At 36.0% G+C, this 19,974-nt stretch overlaps 1 protein-coding gene across 5 annotated transcripts in view; it reads left to right on the top strand.

Moving 5' to 3' along the window:
- The window catches only part of LOC135081620 (atrial natriuretic peptide receptor 1-like), a 407,345-nt gene that overhangs the window by 375,140 nt on the left and 12,231 nt on the right, over window positions 1–19,974 (top strand). For all 5 annotated transcript variants that reach the window (XM_063976371.1, XM_063976372.1, XM_063976369.1 and 2 more), the window contains 8 exons: window positions 2,836–2,917; window positions 5,957–6,080; window positions 10,153–10,479; window positions 11,940–12,099; window positions 12,515–12,673; window positions 13,215–13,380; window positions 17,645–17,794; window positions 19,557–19,749. In XM_063976371.1, the coding sequence (XP_063832441.1) occupies window positions 2,836–2,917; window positions 5,957–6,080; window positions 10,153–10,479; window positions 11,940–12,099; window positions 12,515–12,673; window positions 13,215–13,380; window positions 17,645–17,794; window positions 19,557–19,749 (1,361 nt within the window). The remainder of the gene's footprint in view (window positions 1–2,835; window positions 2,918–5,956; window positions 6,081–10,152; window positions 10,480–11,939; window positions 12,100–12,514; window positions 12,674–13,214; window positions 13,381–17,644; window positions 17,795–19,556; window positions 19,750–19,974) is intronic.

Below are 19,974 nucleotides of genomic sequence, written 5' to 3'. Positions count from 1 at the left end.
GTCGAGGAAAAAAGAGGAAGATAATAGAAGGAGATACGAATAGTAGGGAAAAGTCAAAGAGATCAGGTGACGGAAAAAGAAGCAACCTAAATGAGTTCCATGTTCAATTGATAGTGGACCTTTATGATGCACATAAAAGTATTTTTTATTATTTTTAGAATAAAGACTATAAACTCAAATGCATCTTTCAGTTAAATTTTCACTATCCTGTATATGTTCTCACTTCCCTGTCCATCGAAAATAGAAAAACCGCTATAAAATCAATATTTATCATAATTTTGTCTGGCCCGTTAAAAATTGGATATGTTGTAGTATATTCTCGGTCTTTAGTCACTGTTTATACTGATTACTAACAAAAACTGGAGATTCATTTTATGGTCCTAAATAATTCCACCGTGAGTAGAACTACCCAAACAGTAAATAACCTGGAATCAAGACGACTAACGGTGGTAGGAGTGAATGTAAATATTTACTTTGATTATTTAAAGTAGCTCTACATATTCCTGGAATTTTAATTAATCGCATTTAACAGTTTACGTTAATTTCCATGGAACGAGAGACATCTTGAGATAATGGAACTTCGGATCTCAATGGAACCGTGCCAAATAAACATTAATTGAACTAAAACTGGAACTAAGAATGGAAAGCATTGGGGGAGGCCTATGTTCAGCAGTGGACGTCCTATGGCTGAAATGATGATGATGATGATGATGAACTAAAACTAATTTTATTACAATTTTATTTGAAAACTTATCCTCAATGTTGAGGATGAAAAAGTAAAGTAATTCTAGGAATTCACTTTGCTATTTATTTTGTTACAATAAACAGTTTCTTTTTGACTCATGGCTTTCTTAGAACTTTCGTTATTGCACACTTAGATTGTTTGATATTATTTATTTCTCTTATCATAAAGGGATATTGTGTCTATAAAAAGTCGAATGTATACTTTTATAGCTTTAATTAATTCTTCAAAATAACCCAGGGAAAGTTATTTGTAACATTTCGAGTTATTTACCTCGTAACACCGCGGGTACAACCCGTGAAATTAACTTTTTTTATCAACGCGACATCAAAAAGGAGTAATTTGATTTTGGACGAGAAGTGATTCTTTCGAGAGAAACGAAATTGCGGATGTTTTTAATTGAGATATTTTATGTTTTGAGTATTTACAAAATCAAAGACCAAACCGCACACTTACTCATATTATAAAATCTAAACAAGAATTTTACATTTAGTGTGTGTAGCTGGAGTAAAATGAGAAAAGCTTTTTTTCTTTTTAAAACTTAAATTGACAACAAAAATAATAATGTGGGTCTTTTTCTTATACACCATCTGGAACATACTTTAAGACTAGCTTTCCGCCCGCGGCTTCGCACGCGTCGAATTTTGTCTGTCACAGAAAAACTTTATCGCGCGCGTCCCTGTTTCAAAAACCGAGATAAAAACTATCCTGTGTCCTTTCTCGGGACTTAAACTATCTCTATACCAAATTTTATCAAAATCGGTTCAGTGGTTTAGGCGGGAAAGCAAGACAGACAGAGTTACTTTCGCATTTATAATATTAGTATAGATAGTATAGATAAATGGATGGGATTTTTGTAATAAAGGTAAATAGACCTCCATCTACTCTCCGTTTGTGTCGGACTTATTTCAAAAGCATTATGATTCACATTTGACGATTGACGATCCATCTGCTAACTCCATCTTTCTGGAGCACATGTCCAATTATTTTCGGCTAACGTCAGTCAAATGGAATACGCCGACATACACCGACAAAAATAGCCGGCTTTTGACGAAAGGCATTGAAACGTCATAATAGATGAGACCGAAGTTAATTAGTTCAACGACGTTTCAACTTTCGGTTTGTTTTGAAAATACACAAAAATATTTTTATACTTTGTAAATAGCTTGGAATTGATTTATAGCAGACAGTAGCTCCAAGTTATCAATAGTTTTGTTTATATTTTTTATTCGAGAATCTTAATTTCAGTGTATAGAGTTGTCATCAACGCAAACTTTATGGCGCCTTGAATAATATGTATCTGAAATTAGTACGATTTTGGCTTGTCTTTTATGCTGTCAATTGCACAATAAATTTAATTACATTAAGAATATCCAAGCAATTGTTTTCTATGTAATAAAGAAAACACATCACAAATTAAAACGCAGAAGTTTTCAACTTTGACTAACTTTGTTTTAACCAAAGGGGTCTCCATTTGCGTTTTATGTAAATAAGTCAATTTATTATTTAAAGAGCTACTTTACATTGAAAATAATGTAGTTTGTCATACAAGTTGCTCCAATGTAAAGCAAATGCACATTTGAATAAAGTTCTTTCTTATGGCTCATATTTGCATATTGGCAAAAGTCTACTGCTGAAATGCAATGCAAATTCCTTTAAAAATATTTTCGTCCCCTAAGGCCCCTTTCACACGTCCCGGTTGCCGGCTAACCGGCGCCGGATACCCGGTGGTGAAGTGTATGGGCAATGGGCATGCCGGATTAATTACGCCGGAACATGTGAAAGCTACGTACCATGCCCATTGCCCATACACTTCACCACCGGATACCCGGCGCCGGTTAGCCGGCAACCGGGACGTGTGAAAAGGGCCTTACTGTTTGAAAAGGTTAATTTTCTTTTGGAAGATTCGATTTGGGAAAAAATTGCATTTGAGCAGTAGAATCAATCCTTTGACACCGCCAATGGGTCAACCAATCATTACATTGGTGGAATTAATATCCAAGATGGATAAGTGAACCAATATCCCACAACTAAAGAAGGCGAAGATTTTTATTATTACTGTTTCTTTTTCTAACACTATTATTTTGTTGCAGCGCTTCCCGTGTACGCCATATTGAGTATCGTCCTCAGCTCCGTGGTCGTCGTTTTGGCAATATTATCAGTATTTATATACAGGTAAGATTGTTATTTATTTGTATGTATTGAATGTCCTTGTTTATAGCCTGAGAGCCAAATCACACGATGCGTTGCGGCGGCAGTGCGATGTCGCTGCGTTGTGTTACATAGAAATATCTGTGGCGGGCACACGAAGATTGCGGTGCGTAGGCGCAACGCATCGTGTTGCTTGGCTCTCATAATTATGGCTCAATTAACCGACGCAGTGACGGCTAAACGAATCCATTGAAGCACAACACACATACCTGTTAATTCTAGTAGAAATGTCACATCATACTGACGCTATATTTACACCATATTGTATGCCAGATGCTTAAATGAACTTTGGGCAAAACAATAGTACATGTTACATTTAATTATTTCCATCTTTGTTTCTAATTAACCAGCAACAAACTCAGAAAATAAATTTCTGCGCGATACATAATCTCAGGTAGTTACTGTTACAATACAGTAAAATAATTATGTCATATAAAGGAACACTACTAACTACTTCCAACGGTTAATTAATACTCTTGCTTACCTACTACAACGTTTCTTAAACCAAAAGAGTACAGTCATCTTAGAATATACTATCATAATCAGAGAAAAGGGATTTGATGACAGACTCTACATTATTTTTATTATTGTACGAGTACTTAAATACGACAGTCGAAAAACGAAATATCGGGCCATTTGCGAATATTTTGAAAATAGTGTTGAAAATAAACAATAGTACAAAATGCCTGAATGTTTGAAGCAAACAAAGACATTCTTCTTCTTCTTCTAATTTTCATTAACCTACATATTGTTTGTGAGTAGGCAAAGTACCTATCCAATAAAAAACTGGACATCAGATTGGGAAATCATTCTAAGCAGCTTCAGCCAACAGTGAGCCTTCTTCACATCGAGATAACATAATAAAATCACTATGTTTTTCCGGTCAACTGTACCTCGTACCCAAATAACATTTTTGCACATTTTTGCGTCAAACAAAATCACACAAAGCAAATATTATTTCTATTTCTTATCAAAAGCCTTACGGACAAGCGAAATTAGTTTCCTGTCCCTTTTATATATGTATGTTTTTCGTTCGTGTTTTTTGTGCGGGAAACTTGTACAATCGACCGCACATCAGACTGTAATGTTTGTTGTAAAAGAACTCCTATTTCAAATAGATAAGATACTACATAATTTTATCTTGTTGTACAGTCATCCGTATTTGTACGTGATTCTAAGAATATTATATCACAGAGATGTATTGAGTGATATTGCTTTTGTAGGTCGAGTAATAAAATTTACTTGCGTACTTATCTGGAAATGTACGAGGGAAAACCCTTTAAGTTGTACTCTCTAAATCTGAAGATACCAAGTTCGATTTTCAAATGGGGCACACAGAAAAATTAAACAGCTATATGAGATGCGTATTGCTTATTTATTGATAGAAAGAGCAATAAATGATTTGACACGTTTGTAGAGATAATTTGCTTTTATGGAAAACTTTCAGAACTAAATTTAAGAAGAATTTAAAATTAATAACCTCGTTTTTGAGTCTGGATTATCTTTGATGCAATTAAAATTGAATTTACTCAAAAAAATTAAGAAAGGACTTACGCCCGTATTCCCAAACATTACTACGAGGTCTCACAGTGCGCGTGGACACACATGATGACACATGAATCACAGAGCAAAATTCAACGCAAAATTTAAAAAGTAAACCTAAAATTTATTCTGTTTCTGTTCTATTGAAGTGGTTGGTACTTATTTACTACTTCATACCCATTTTTTTCTGAACTTTGCTCTTTTCAATTTCTTTTGTTGTTACACAAAAATAAAGATCTCTTTCAAGCCGAAAGTTATTAATATAAGCTTGCTGACTCACCACCCTTGGCAGATAGCCGTCTAAACTAGCTAGCTTTGGAAAATAGGTCCATTGTAAGTCACTGTCAAAGAAAAATATAATGGTTAGCCATAAATTATTAAAGTAATGACCAAGCTACGAGTGGATCTCAGAATCAATAACATTGGGCAAAGAAAGAATTTTGAGTACCTAACCATGGCTCGAAGATGCAGTGGGTTACTGACGACCAGGGGGCGTAGTGTGAGTTTACGTCAAACGAATTCGATATCGACAGCGTAAAAAAGTGACATTAAAATGTATGACAGAATGTACAGCGCCTCTAGCGGAAACTTTCAAGAAATAAAATCTTCTTTAATTTTTTAACGCACTCATTATCGAATGCGTTTACGTAAACTCACACTACGCCCCCTGATAATGGTTATGGTTGCAAGAAGCCGCTGGAAGTAAACAGCACAGAACAACTCGCTGTGACCTTAGAAAGACCTACCACAACATTCTATACGTTGCAGTGTGGATACACCTCCCACTATGTGGACCGACGATCTGCTGAAAATCGCGGGAAGCACCTAGATGAGTCCAGCGCGGGATCAGTCCTTGTGGAAATCCTTGGGTCTTTTGTCTGATATTAATGATGATGATAGGTCGATGTATGGACAATGGCTTTCCCGTTCGTTTCAGCCAAATGACGTCCACTGCTGGACTAAGGCCTCCCCAAGGTTTTCCACAACGAACGGTCCTGCGCTGCCCGCATCCAGGCTCTTCCCGCGACCTTTACCAGATCGTCGGTCCACCTAGTAGGAGGCCACGTTACGTCTTCCAGCCCGCTTTTGCTCATAAGATAGGCCCCCTTAATTGATATTTATTGTCCGTGGTGCATAATCTTTTCTTAAAGGTTTTAAACCCTTGTCTGTCTCCTGTCATCCGCTTTGCAATGGAGGGAAGTCGAACCTTAATTTCGAACTCATAGGAGTTCGAAATTAAGGTTCGACTTCCCTCCATTCTTCTGATTAATTTCGTTGCGAGTCCAATGACAGTTTAACTTTCCCCCGGGACAAAATTGACCTTCGTTGGTTGGGTTTTTATGGCGGTCAAGCTGTAGATCCTGGCTACACAGGAGTTGCAGTGGTGGGAACGAGAGGTGGGAATAGTCCCGTTCCAGTCCGCTTTCCCACCAGTCGACTAAATAGTCCTTCTTTCAACAGGCACTACAAACTAGAGGCAGAGATAGCGATGATGACGTGGCGCGTCAGTTGGAGTGACGTCTTGCCCCCAGGAGGGCGGTTGCGCGGGAGCATGCATTCGCTGGCTCGAAGGTACAGCTCTGGGGTGAGTGGCATTCCAAATTCAAATAGCGTTTGTTTCTTTTCAGCTGATATTGAAGAGTTTTGATGTTAGGATCAACTGGTCAATATGGAAATCATTGGGAGAGGCTAATGTTCAGCAGTAAACGTCCTGTGACTGAAATGATGATGACTATGAATATAAGCATCATTATCTAACGGGAACGTAGTAGTAGTAGACCGATTTTTGTTTGATTATTCCTTATTTCTGGTGGTTAAAGCAATAAAGTTGAAAAAACATTATGAGAATAAATTCATAATTTTGTTAAACTTCTTTGACTTTTTCTTGATCATAAGTGCCAAATCTTGGTTTAAAATTGAATGAAAGATATTTCATTTCAATTTATTAAATTTATTGCGTGCGTAATTTGTAATTAGCTTTTATTTTGCAACAATACATGTATTCTGATGTGTTGACCATAATACATATTATTTTAGCATATCTTTTTTTTAACCATTGTTCGTACCAAAATAACCACAAAATCGATGTCCTGAATAAATAAGAACCTTGACAAATAACAAGCAATTTGAGGGTTTCAATCATGGCTTTTGTGCACCGTAAAAATGCGGTGGATTTGTAATTTTCCTTATGGTCTCATTTCTCTCTTCACCATAGATTTAATGAGGATCTGGCCACCCTAATTCCAAGTAATGGTGCCCATTTAACGCAAGGGATTCTTAGCTTCGTTATGGTGTGTTACAAACGTTTTGTTCATTTAAATAAAAGAAAGAAATATCACAGAAGTCTGATGAGAAATTTGAATAATCACCATTGTAAAATTTTAGCTCAGTTTGGGGTCGGTGATTAGTATGTTTCTTGGAATCATTTATTATTATTATTAAATGGAGATTAACTCACAGAGTAGGTGTATCTAAATACGTACATGTTGTACTTACATACCTGCTCCCGAAAGAGAAGATTTGTGAAAGTATCAACATCCTCACAAACTAAATAAATCATGAAACTTCACCCTTACGTTCTGATAAAATAAAATAACATGCCGACGTATCCACACCACATATTCAAATAAATACTCCGACATCCAACGAAACAGATAACGAGCAAGTCAAAACCCTATTTCCTGCTGGAGCAAATCACCCAGTGAACCCAACCCATCGAGAAATGGTAAATTTTGTTGGAATACATACATACATTAGGTCCACAGACAACTTAGCATATTAGAAAGAGTTTTCCAATTTAGAATTGCTAAAACTTTGTGGGTGGGTATGTTTACCGCTATACCTGATCAAGTGTTGTATTTTAAAAAGGTTTATGCAGATGCCACTGAATTAGTTTGCTTTCTTTTTGACTTTAGAACTGAAAAAGCGGGTCGCATTATACCGTTAGAGTTATGCACCGAAAACAGCATCGATATTTTACCTGTGTGGCTCCTTTAGTCTGGTAATGGTCACCGCAGAATAACAGCGTCGTGTTCTGGTTTTATTTACCACTCCAGAGCATGACACATGCTGAGCGGTGGCCAATTTTGGTTCTAACTTATACTTGTTTTTTGTTATCTGATTCTGTGTGTTATATTTTTTAAGTTGGAACCAAATAAATGTTTTTCTTTCTTTCTTGATTTCTTTCTTTAGTAGAGCAATAAAAATTGTAAATAAAGCCTGTCTTTCGTTCAAATAGAAATCGATGGGTGCCTGGAATAAAGCCGCAATAGCCATAGCAGCAGTTTTCCGATTAAGCGATTTTCGTAATCTGGGGGTCCCTATACACCTTGTGATTTTTTTTCAGAATTTTATCTTTGAAACTGGCTGATTTACCAAAAGCACTATGGATATTGAATCGTTATTCCCGGAAATTTGTTTACCAGAATAATCGTGGCATGTTCAATGTTAAAAGTTTTATTTCAAACTTCTACAAGTAACGGCCATTGCGGCTTTGTTCCCCGAAACAAACTATGTGTACCAAGTCACAAACATTACCTACTTGTACAATTTCTTTAAACTTTCTTAAGTAATAATACTTCATGGTGTTCTTCTATGCAATAAAAATATGTTGATTGGATTTACATTAAGCAATGCTGTGTACCTACCTGACAATTACTGCTGGAACACAGTAATGCTGTCAACATTATTGTTATGGCGACAGACTTAGGAAGATAAAGGGGACTTAGGAAGAGAAGAAGGAGGGATATTTGGTTTATGTTCAATAGAGCTTATTTATTTATAATAACAATATGTTTCGGCATTGGAGGTAGGAAGCCATAGTTTCTCTGTAGTTGAAGTTTCCTTCTACCTTGAGCCTGATCACAGTTTCCACCTGGTGTGATAAAGAGCAAAAGCTTCCTTGCTGAGAATAAAAACATGTTCTGTTCAGTTATTGTCTCTAAATCTGTTCTACGTAATGTAAACTTAGAAGATTGCCCATATTAATTCACTTTAAGAAAGTCAAAAACATTTAGCGACTTACCACTTTAGTGGAGCGATTACAAAAATAGTGGCCTATTAAGTACATGTTTTTTTTGTATTATTATGAATGTCCAGAAAACTGCGCAGTTTTTAAAATTATTTTAGACCTATGAAAGTTCTCATTTTTTATTATTTAAACATTTAAGTTGAAATTTTGAGAATGTTCTGCTAAAAGCATTTTTTTTATGTTTCTAGCAAAAATTTTGAATCTTGCATCAAAGATAGGAAGGTGAATATTTTTTTCAAACATTTGCAATTAATAGCGATATTGTCAAAATAAAGAAATCTAAGATAAGTCAACCCGAAATAAAGATAAGTTTTTTTAAAGCCTACTAGGTCATGAAATTGAAAAAAAGTTACAAAATTATTGATAACTTCTAAACTACGAAAAAGCCGCGGGCAAAAGCGTGTAATATTATAATATTATCATTATGTACTAATGAATTCCACTACTTTATATAGAGATATTAACTAAACACTCTAGATATTCAACTTTGTTCTCATTTCGATACGGACCATATGAACATATAGCTAATGTACACAGCATTCACCAGTACATTTTCCAAGTCGATCATTAAATTCAAGCAAACCGCTATTACTGTATTCGCCATACATCCTTCAGATCAGCGCACAACGCTGCAATGCACTATTGCTGTATGATTACTTTTGCACTTTTTACCGGAATAAAACCACAATGGACTCTTACGGAACCGACTTTCAATGTATGAAGCGGCAATATGTATTTCTACCTTTTTTAAGGTATATTCTAAGCACTATAACCTTATGCACATTATATGTTACTCCAGAAAAAATAACGCATCGTTTGATATACAAACCATTTGGATACGCCTCGTAGTTTAGTTATTATTCAAAAATTTCACTAAATCTCTTCTCCTGTAAAATTGTGTTTTGTCGATTGCGGCTTTATTCCAGGCACCCATCGAAATGTTTAAGAAATATCCAGTTCACACAGCAACTGTGCTTCGACAAACCTGAAATGAGGGAAACATTTTTGGTTACCTTATTTGCACTTTTTGTACCCATATCCGAACTTGAAGAAAACCTTTTCTAACTTCTTCAATTTATTTCTAGTTTGAGCCCTTACTATATCAATTAGATTACCAAAATTAGCCCTTCAATACACTGCCCTTGAAGAACTTTTATTACCTTTTGTAAAGGATTTCATGCCTATCGATGTGCGTAGCAAAGCAAGTAATCATTTCCTTTGATCCTTTATTGTATTTTTCCTCAAACCATCCGAAAAGAATTCGGGATTATCACATATTTCACGGGAGCCGTTTGATAAATTCCTGCAAATGGGTTTGCTGTAGTATTATTTTTTATATGGGTGGTATTTAGTCGGAGAAATATTAAAGGCGTTTTTCTATTGAAGAGATACGGAACTTAGAGTACATTGCTTATACCTGATCATAAAGATAGCAGGAAGACGCTGGATGCAGGCTGCTACCAACTGGTCAATATGGAAATCATTGGGGGAGGCCTATGTTCAGAAGACGTACTGTAGCTGAAATGATGTAGACGATGATGTTGATGATGATGATAATGATGATGATAATGATGATGATGATGATATGTGCTGAATTGAAGATTATTAATATCAAACTTCTTTACAGACTGCCTACTCAGACGAAGCTACTTCTCTGCCGGGTGATAGACAAGTGTTCACTCGTCGAGGATACTACAAAGGCTGCCGAGTTGCCATAAAGAAAGTGGATAAACAACGCATAGACTTGACTAGACCTCTCCTTCTAGAACTAAAAAAGATGAAAGATCTGGAACACGATCACTTGGCAAGGTTTTACGGCGCGTGCGTTGATCCGCCTCACTGCTGTTTGCTGACAGAATACTGTCCTAAAGGATCGCTGCAGGATATTTTGGAAAATGAAACGATCAAGTTGGATTGGATGTTCAAAGTCAGTCTGATGCATGATATTGTGCGGGTGAGTACTTTTATTTTTGTTAAAAAAAATAACAGTTTGGTCATTTCTAATCGTTTAAGTTTTGTTAGATAATTTTGTATTTGTTCCTGTTGCTTTCCTTTCTAAATGAAATTACCAATTTACAAATTAAATTATGGAAATGTGTAGTGCTATAACAGATTCAAAATGTCGTATAAACAAATTACATGTTGCATAAATCTATCTGAAAATATATTTCCATAAGAAACATTGTATTGTTTATTGAAATGAATCAGACCCTAATGAATTATGAATTGACAATAATTAGTTAATGAATGATAATAAATAAACTCATTGTATTAATTTTGCATGAACAGACCAATGCATAAATGCAATGAGCTTCGTTTTTAGAAATACCCACAAAATGACAAATTCGATCCATGCTCCGCTTTTTGGTGGAGATATTACGAGTCTTCTACGTCAAAGGATTTCCAATCCCGAAGCATGAAGCAGAAATTCGTCAAAGTCTGTTCATTGAACTGTATCAAAAGCCATTGTCAAAATATGTGATATCTCCCTGAGCCAGCCAGACTCGAGGTTCAAAGTGGAACATATCAGACAGCAGTATATCAAGGGATTATCTTATGCAGTGGTTACTAGGTATGATTTTGCTACAAAAAATGAGAATCATGTTCCTTTACTGTGCTTAGTGTTGTATTTAGACTAGTGGTAGCCCGCGGCTTCGTTTTCTAAAAGCCCAATACCTTAATTTCCCATTTCTTCTACCAGAAGTTTCAAATACAAAGACACGTGTAGGTATTATATTAATAATTAATCTCGATTGCTTTTCTTTGTCTGCCCAATTTCAGCTTTATGGGTCAAGTTGTTTTCGAAAATTGTTTAGGCAGAGAGTACCTGAATGACTGAGAAAACTTTCCTTTATTAATTTCTCTCTCTTGTATAGATAAATCAGAAGACTCCACCGATTTATGCCTTTTAATAGATTGCTTCCAATGAGTTATATTTAATAAATATTTTAAGCCCCACAAAGACTGATTGGAAACTTTGCCGACATTTTTCATAGGAAAATTAAGTTATTGAAAACGTCCTTTTAGACTGTTTCTAATTTTAAATCATGAATTCTTGGTGGAAAATGAATGAAGGTTGATTTGACCTCTTCACGTTAGTGAAGTGATTAACTGTCTTTTTTTGCCCCTTTGGCTGTTATTTTACGAGATTGAAATGATATAATTATAAAATCCATTATTGGCTGTAAGAACTATAAAAATACCTGTTTGTTATTATAAAGAACTGTAGTTTTCTGACTGTGTAGTTCAAATTTGGCTCTGGTAAATTATACAGGGTCGGGCAGCAGAGAGACTTATGCCCGTTTTCACCATCAATCCCTAATTTCAATTTAATATAGGGGTCACTTAAAAATTAGGAATTGATGGTGAAAACGGGCATATGACCCGATGATGATGATGAAACTTTTTTGACAGGGTATGCATTATCTCCATGGCACCGACATCAGATCGCATGGCGCCTTGAAGTCGAGTAACTGCGTGGTGGATTCTCGCTTCGTACTGAAGATCACGGACTTTGGTCTGCACGCTTTGAGGACATCAGAGAAAGACACAAGAGCACACAGCTACTGGACTCGTAAGTGAGAAAAAGTCTGCTCATTTTATAGATATTGCACGTTTTCAATTTACAAGATATGGCTTTGTCACTACTCTTTAATATCGTCGATTACGTGACGCAGGACTATTCAGCGTCAGTTATATTGCTTCTTAAGGGCAGTTTCATCGGTCTGTAATAAAGTTTTAAACTAAAATTATGCAATCAAACATATACAGTGAATTTTTCTGCCTGATATCACTGTCCAAGACCTAAACTTGTAGTTTTTATATAACTTATTGTCACGTTTTGGGACTTTTTAAGTCCCAAAACCATAGTTTTTTCTATGTCAGATAAACTTTAACTTGTCTTTTACCCACAATCCCCAATTCTACTACTACCTAAACTTTTCTTATTTGATATTAAAATAGCCCTTATTGACTTAACAAATCTTTAGGTCTTCTATGGACGTCACCCGAACTGCTTCGCCTCCCGGAACCGCCTCCGGAAGGGACCCAAAAAGGGGATGTTTACTCCTTCGGGATCATCATGCATGAGATCGTGAACCGCCAGGGGGCGTTCTGGCTCGGACCAGGAATCGAGCTGTCACCCAAAGGTAAGGGATGATTGATGTTGGAATGGGACTTTCGGGAATTTTCTGGATTTATGAATATTGTAGCGAAAGTGTGTGGAATGTTTTTGGTGTGTTTATACGAATACGTGAATGGCCAAATGCTTGACATAAAAGCACCGAATTGTTAGCTAGACTTCCATTTGTATTAAGATAAGATTCATTTAATTAAATTCTTATCTCTTAAATGAAGCATAATTACAAAATTACCTGAGTGACGACACTCTACCTAAACTTTAGATAATAATGCTCCTTCTGAATGATAAATGTAAGTATACTTATACATTATCTCAAGTATTTACTACGAGCAGAGTAAATACAAATGAGTAGGTTATATACGTATTGGCGCGCTCACATAAAAACCGCTCTCGGTGCGTTTCTATGGAGATAACCTACTCATTTGTATTTACTCTGCTAAGAGCCAAAGCACACGATGTGTTGCAGCGCCGCACTGCAAAGATTTCGCCGCACCGCTAGTGTGCTTTGGCTTTAAGGGCTAAAAATGACTTCATCTACCCTCACCCAGAAATCATAGAGACAGTGATCGCTAGCGGCCTCCGCCCCAACACGTCCCACCACCGGTCGTGCGACGCGGACGACGCGACTGAACTCATGCGCAGGTGTTGGGCTGAAGAACCGACTGAGAGACCCGACTTCGCGCATCTGAAGGGCGCTATTAGAAGGCTTAACAAGTCAGTGGTTTCATCATCATCATTTCAGTCATAAGACGTCCACTGCTGCCCATTGTGGAAATCATTGGGGGAAGTCTATGTTCAGCAGTGGACGTCCTGTGGCAGTGGTTTACAACTATTTATTTACTACTCCATAATATAAGAATGATAAATGCTACCTGTCATTGTTGTTGCCGTTGTTGCCGGCACCGCTGTCAAGTTCTATACAAAAATTTGACGACCCGACCCTTATCCGCTCCGCTATGCCTTGGTGAAAACTAGCTGCATTTTTTCCAGTACTGAAAGCTCTTTTGAGGAAATTTCACTTCACTTTCAATAATACTTTCAAAGGCGATATTTTTGTAATTTTCAGATTATTATAAAAGTAATTATTTACATTTAGCTTATAAAATAGAACCTATCTAATTACATCTCTTTTGATAAAAAATAAGCCACAGTACTTATTTACGTTGATACGGTATCGTCTGTTCAACACTCTGACTCATCAGAGCGTGAGTGATTTACAGAGCTCGGTTTCATGTAATTTTATCCCAAATTACACAAAAAATGTGGAGAAAGTCGCTAATTTTCCGGGAAAAAGTTTCACTGGTTTCTACCACAAAGCATTCTTCAAGCTTAATATTAAATTTTACCAACAATAATGTTAAGGGCCTTTTATGAATCAAGTCGAATAAAAATTTCAACATTTAATTGATCACTCTAATCCAGATATCAAAAGATATTGGTTTCTAACCAGTTCAGTTTAACGCGAATAAAGTGATATTTGAGCCAATTAATATTTTTTTAAGAAAAATAAAGTAGATTCGCTTATCTCACCCTCAAAGAGCATTTTAGAAAGTTTGCACAAGCCACTTAAGGCTTGGTATTTCTGCTAAAGTAGGTATTTCGCGCTGTCAAAATCTGCGCGCGCAATTCTTCGCCGAAGACAGCGCGCCAAAGAGCTCCCGCCACAATTTCCAGCTACACAGTATAGAAATACGCAGTTGGTTAGGCTAGGTTGACTTGCTTCCCTTCAAGCGTCACATCTCACAACACTTTCTAATACAAATCATATCCAAGTGATACAAATTAAAACACCTTACAGACTTTTTGGGAATATTTTCTAGAATCGAATAAATATAAAATATAACTGCAGAAGTAAACACGGTTCAAAGTGGCCGTGGCGTCGCCCGAACTTCTGGAAGTTCTGCGCCGGCTTAAAGAATTTCAAGATTACGTCACCCGACCTATCGGTAGGCCCTTGGGAGCTTGAGCGATTGGAAAAACATTTTATGATAAGTTACTCTTAGTAGCGATTATTTAGAGCTTGGATAATAAATTATAGTTGTTGCAATTCACGAAGCTTTGCATGTGGTTAATAACATTAATCAGTACACGCATCAATTTTGTTCAGTCTCTTTGTTTATTAATAAATAAAAATATCATACTAAAATTGCAGAAACATATTTGTTTGTATTGGTCTGGGTGTTTTCTTTCTATAATATGTATGACGTATGTACTGGGTTCTGTATCGAAAATTACTAGGTTAATAATCCACCATTATTACACACGAATTTGAGGAAATAAAACAAAACCGCTAACATGACGCTTCAGATTCCCGCCAAGAAGTCCCGACATGGAGTTTTCAAACACTTGTAAAAATAAAAAGTAATTAAATCAAAGGCACTAAGTAGTATTGATATCAACTTTGAAGAAAATGACTGCCAAAATTACTTTCTACCCGTTCCACACGTCTTTCATGAATTATATTAAAGAATTGTTAAGCTAAATTTCAAGTAGATTGAACCAAGGAATCACTTTGTCCTATACAAACTTTGCCCCCTTTTTTCACCCCCTTCATTTCATGACCCCATTTCGGAAAATCTTTTCTTATGAGATGCCTACGTCATACAAAGAACACACCTTCCAACTTTCAGGTCTCTACGATATCCGTCAGTTGTCCAATACTCTATCCAGTATGTCATTGACAGGAGGGCGCTACTATCTTAATGGGTTATTCATTAGTCCCAACTTTATGCCACTTGACATTTCAGAATCGTTTGACTTTAGATACCTAAGCGATTTGATATTCGGAGTCTTTTAATGAAATCAAGTTCTGAAATAACTTGAGGTGTTGTACCCGATCAAGCTTTTCATTGCAGGACAGTTAAATAGTTTTATTATTAGTTTCTTCTCTAAGTCTTAATTTGTCAGAGTAGGTAAAGGCTCCATGAAAGCAAAATTCATCTTTATAAATAATTTTTAATTTTTATCTTGAAATATTTGACGCCTTGTAATCTCTCGTTAATATAGGTCCACACAAATAAATAATGTTTGACTTCGAATTTAATAATTATGCTCTTACATAATTATAAATAAACTAGCTTTCCGCCCGCCGCTTCGCCCACGTGGAATTTTTCGGTTTTTATATAACCTATTACACTCAGATATAATGTGGCTTTCTATTGGTGAAAGATTTTTTTAAAATCGTTTCAGTAGATCCCGAGATTACCCCTTACAATTTAACAAATATACAAACACACAAACTTTACCTCTTTATAATATTAGATATAGATAGGTAATTTGAAACCCTATTTTGTTTTATTCTTTTTTTTATTTTAAATATTTCACAATCCAAACTAATATTTACTGTAAGTAAATACTAAATAGTAAATATTAGTTTGGATTGTGAAATATCCTACTAATATTATAAAGGCGAAAGTTTGGATGTCTGGATGTCATGATGTCTGGATGTTTGTTACTCTTTCACGCAAAAACCACTGAACGGATTTTGTTGAAACTTTACAGTATTATTGTTTATAACCCAGATTAACATTATGACGAATAAATTTCAATAAATAAATAAGACGTGTCTAAAAAGCGCCATCTATCGTCATTGGTTAAAATCTACAGCACTGGACAAACTACGGTATGACGTTCGTAAATATTCATTCGGGGGAAGCCGTGAAACGCCATCTTTCAACAACGAGGTAAAACATCATATCTAACGGGGGTAAAACGAAGTCGCGGGCGGCCGCTAGTTTATAATAGGTAGCTTTCCCTCCGCAACCTTATTGGTATTCCATGTATGTGTCTTTTAACTGATTTCTTTTAAACATTTCATGTAAAATTTGTCCAGTTATAACTCTATTTACACCTGCATCTGTAAGCAAGGATTCATGTTCTCCAGCCCAGATGCCGAGTAAACAGAATCGTCTTTCAGTGACGTGCAGCTGCCCCTATATTTGACCTAATTTTTTATTATTTATTTGTGTCAGTGTGCTCTTCTAAAGAGTGTAAGACGATTGTATGTAAGTACTATTAAAATGTAATTTTAACTCATTGGTTTTGTCTCATATTTGAGGAATGTACTATCATGAGTAGAGTCTTAGTTTAAAAGGATGCCAACGATTTAAATTTCAATAGGTAGACAAAATTGAATTGAATTTAAGCTTTCTCCAGTAACACTGATATTATTATACTGTGACTCATCAAAGTCATCATTGTCAAAAATATTGACAAATCGCGAACTGTCACGACCAAAAAACTGACACGCGTCCGTCCTCCGTAAGCGCCACCGCGCGACTGATTGAGATTGTCCAAGCCGTCATGGGCGATTTTTTCCACATTTTTTAACATAGTAACTAAATAAGACGCAATATAAAAATTTCATCCGTTAAAAGCCCTCAAGTTATTTCTGAACTTTAGTTTAGTATAAGATTCAGAATCTCAAATCGCTTATTTAAAAAATAAAACCATAAATAGAAAACGAATAGAGGTAACTTTGGGAATTTATTCTATCGAGTCAACTTCATCAAATCGTGTTTCCATCCGTTAATAGCCCTAGAAAATATCCTCAACTATGCCCAAAAAAAATCTTAGCCTTTAATTTTACTGTTTAGTACCTCAAAAATGAAAAATGAAAACCTCATTTTCGCCATTTTCTCTGCTACCCGGCCTTAAGGAATTTTCATTGTGCATAAAGAAATTCTTCGCTGGAAATTTTGAGATTAAAAATATACTTAGCCAAGATAAATATTAAGGGTGGTATTTTTAGATATTTTTGCACGTCATAATTTTCTACAAAGTTATTTGAGTTATTTGTGAAAACATTTTCGGAAAGAATACTTATTAAGTTGGCACCTTAAAGACTTCTTCATGTACTTAATTTTATTTTTGTAAAGTGTCTATTGACCAAATTTATTTCTTTAAAATCTAGAATTGATGATAAAACATCTTACGTCACACGATCGAAAGTAAGAAGTAAGAACTATATTTTTCACAGGACGCAAGAAAGCAGCAATATTTTGGACAACTTACTATCCCGTATGGAGCAGTATGCTAACAACTTGGAGATGTTAGTCGAAGACCGAACTAAAGACTACTTGGAAGAGAAGAAAAAATGCGAGGAGCTTCTGTATCAATTGCTACCTAAGTAAGTGATATTAAATTCCAGGCGACGTTCTATCTTGCTCTTTTTCTCGTGATGCAGAAAAAATGTACTAGTGACTTTTTGAAGGCACCTTTGGCTTCAAACTATTCAAAGGCCAAAGTGGCCAAAAAGGATTTCAAACGCTGAAACAGAATTTAAAAAGCTCTATCGTAAGTGAGAGAGCGTAATAGTTGTCAAAAAAGATAATCATATAGCTCATTTTTTGCTTTTTCTGTTTATATTACATACATTCTTAACTAGAACATTAGGAAAATCACTGGCGTAAAGAGTGAGGCTTACTGAGGGCTGACTCAAATTATGAAACGCTACCTCTTTTTCATTAAGTCAATAGAGTCTTCTTAAACTTTTTGATGAAACGTCACAACTGCGCCAAAATTATTCGAACTTTCTCAAATTAGCACTTCAAAACTTAAATTAAATCTGAATTCTGGAATAAGTATATCTAGTTTCAAATTATTGTCTACTTAATGAGTTCTCGAACAGCTATCCCGAGGGAGCTAGGTACCGATAAGTCTATTCCACTTTGATCACCATCACCCAGGTGATCAAAGTGGACTTCAAACGACTATTTGGTGTCCTTTGATCACCTATAAATAAATTCACCACCGAATAGTCACATACATGTCCAATTTGTTTGTTGCGGTTTTTAGAAAATATCAAAAATGTTACAAAACAAATTATGTAAGTAATAACAATTGGACATGAGACTATTCAGAGGAGGTGTAATTTATTTTTGGTGATCAAAGGAAACTAAAATATTAATAAAACTGGAGTCCACTTTGATCACCCAGATCATCTCATCCATGGGTGATCAAAGGACACCAAATAGTCGTTTGAACTCACTTTGATCACCTGGGTGATCAAAGCCAGGTGATCAAAGTGGAATAGACCCCGAGATATCCGCTAAGATCGGAATCCTTTTGAGGGTGACACGATATAACGGCACTTTGAGGGATAGTGGTACTTCAGTTTCAAAGCAACTTTAGATTGATTACTCTTGACGGCATCCAATAAAATGGTGCTCAGACTTTATTGGCTCTTTAGTAATACCTTTTTGGTCTTATATCAAACAATTAGAGGTCATCAATTGTTATTATTAGAATAGGTATTGATTTACAAAGCGGAAAAAGGGTAGTTTATTACACAGTCAGGTAGCGAAATAAAGGTTTAAAAATATTGTATTAATTGAATGAAAAATTGTTAATAGTCATGTGGTAAATACGATATTGCATGCCACTGCTTTTGAAACGAAAAAAATTGCAAATAAAATATGCTGGTAAATTTTATCCCAAAAATTAAGTTCGTTTTAAATTATCTGTGAGAAATGGCTAATTTGTAGTACAAGAACTCGTTTTATAAGTTTAAAAAAAAATATTCTAAATGTATCTCTTGCATAAATCCTAATAACTATAGACCTCTTAGATGATGATGATGATTTTATTTTCCTTACAGCTATAATTTCAAACTTTTTCATCCTAGTCAAGTACTCAGGCTGACTGTCAGTGCGGATCGCTCCGCACAGCCGATCTGTATGAACTGCTAGGGAGCGGAGCGGTTCCTCCGGACCGCATTACTCTAAAACGCTCCGCAGAAGTTCATACAGATTGGCCGTGCGGAGCGGGTCCGCACCGGACAGTCCGCGTGACACTAAAACCAGCCTCACGGCTTGACATTTCGGCTGTTGTTTATTTATTTTCATTTAAATGGAACGCGAAAGTTTAAAATGTTATATTTTCCATCCTAGGTCAGTGGCCTCTCAGCTGATCCATGGCCAATCAGTAGTGGCAGAAACCTTCGAGCAAGTCACCATTTACTTCTCTGACATCGTCGGCTTCACCGCCCTGTCTGCCTCCTCCACTCCGATGCAGGTCGTGGACTTGCTAAACGACCTGTATACCTGCTTTGATTCCATTGTTGAGAACTATGACGTTTATAAGGTAAGATTTTGTATCAACTGTGTACCTTATTGCCCCTTAAAAATTTTTCTTCGTCTTTAATGATGTGCCAAAATGTCGACTGAATCAGCACTGTCTGTAAGCCCGGTAGAGCCTACAAACAATGCCATTGCGGTAGGTTCGAATTCCGATAGGAGCTAATGTAAAAGTGAAGTACATACGCAATCTTAACTAGATTCCGGAACAATTATAGTTGAAGTTCTGATA

The sequence above is a fragment of the Ostrinia nubilalis genome, chromosome 20 (assembly GCF_963855985.1).
Source record: "Ostrinia nubilalis chromosome 20, ilOstNubi1.1, whole genome shotgun sequence".
NCBI classification, from domain to species: Eukaryota; Metazoa; Arthropoda; class Insecta; order Lepidoptera; family Crambidae; genus Ostrinia; species Ostrinia nubilalis.
The sequence above is the reverse complement of the archived record's forward strand: the minus strand, read 5'-3'. Positions and strand labels throughout refer to the sequence as shown.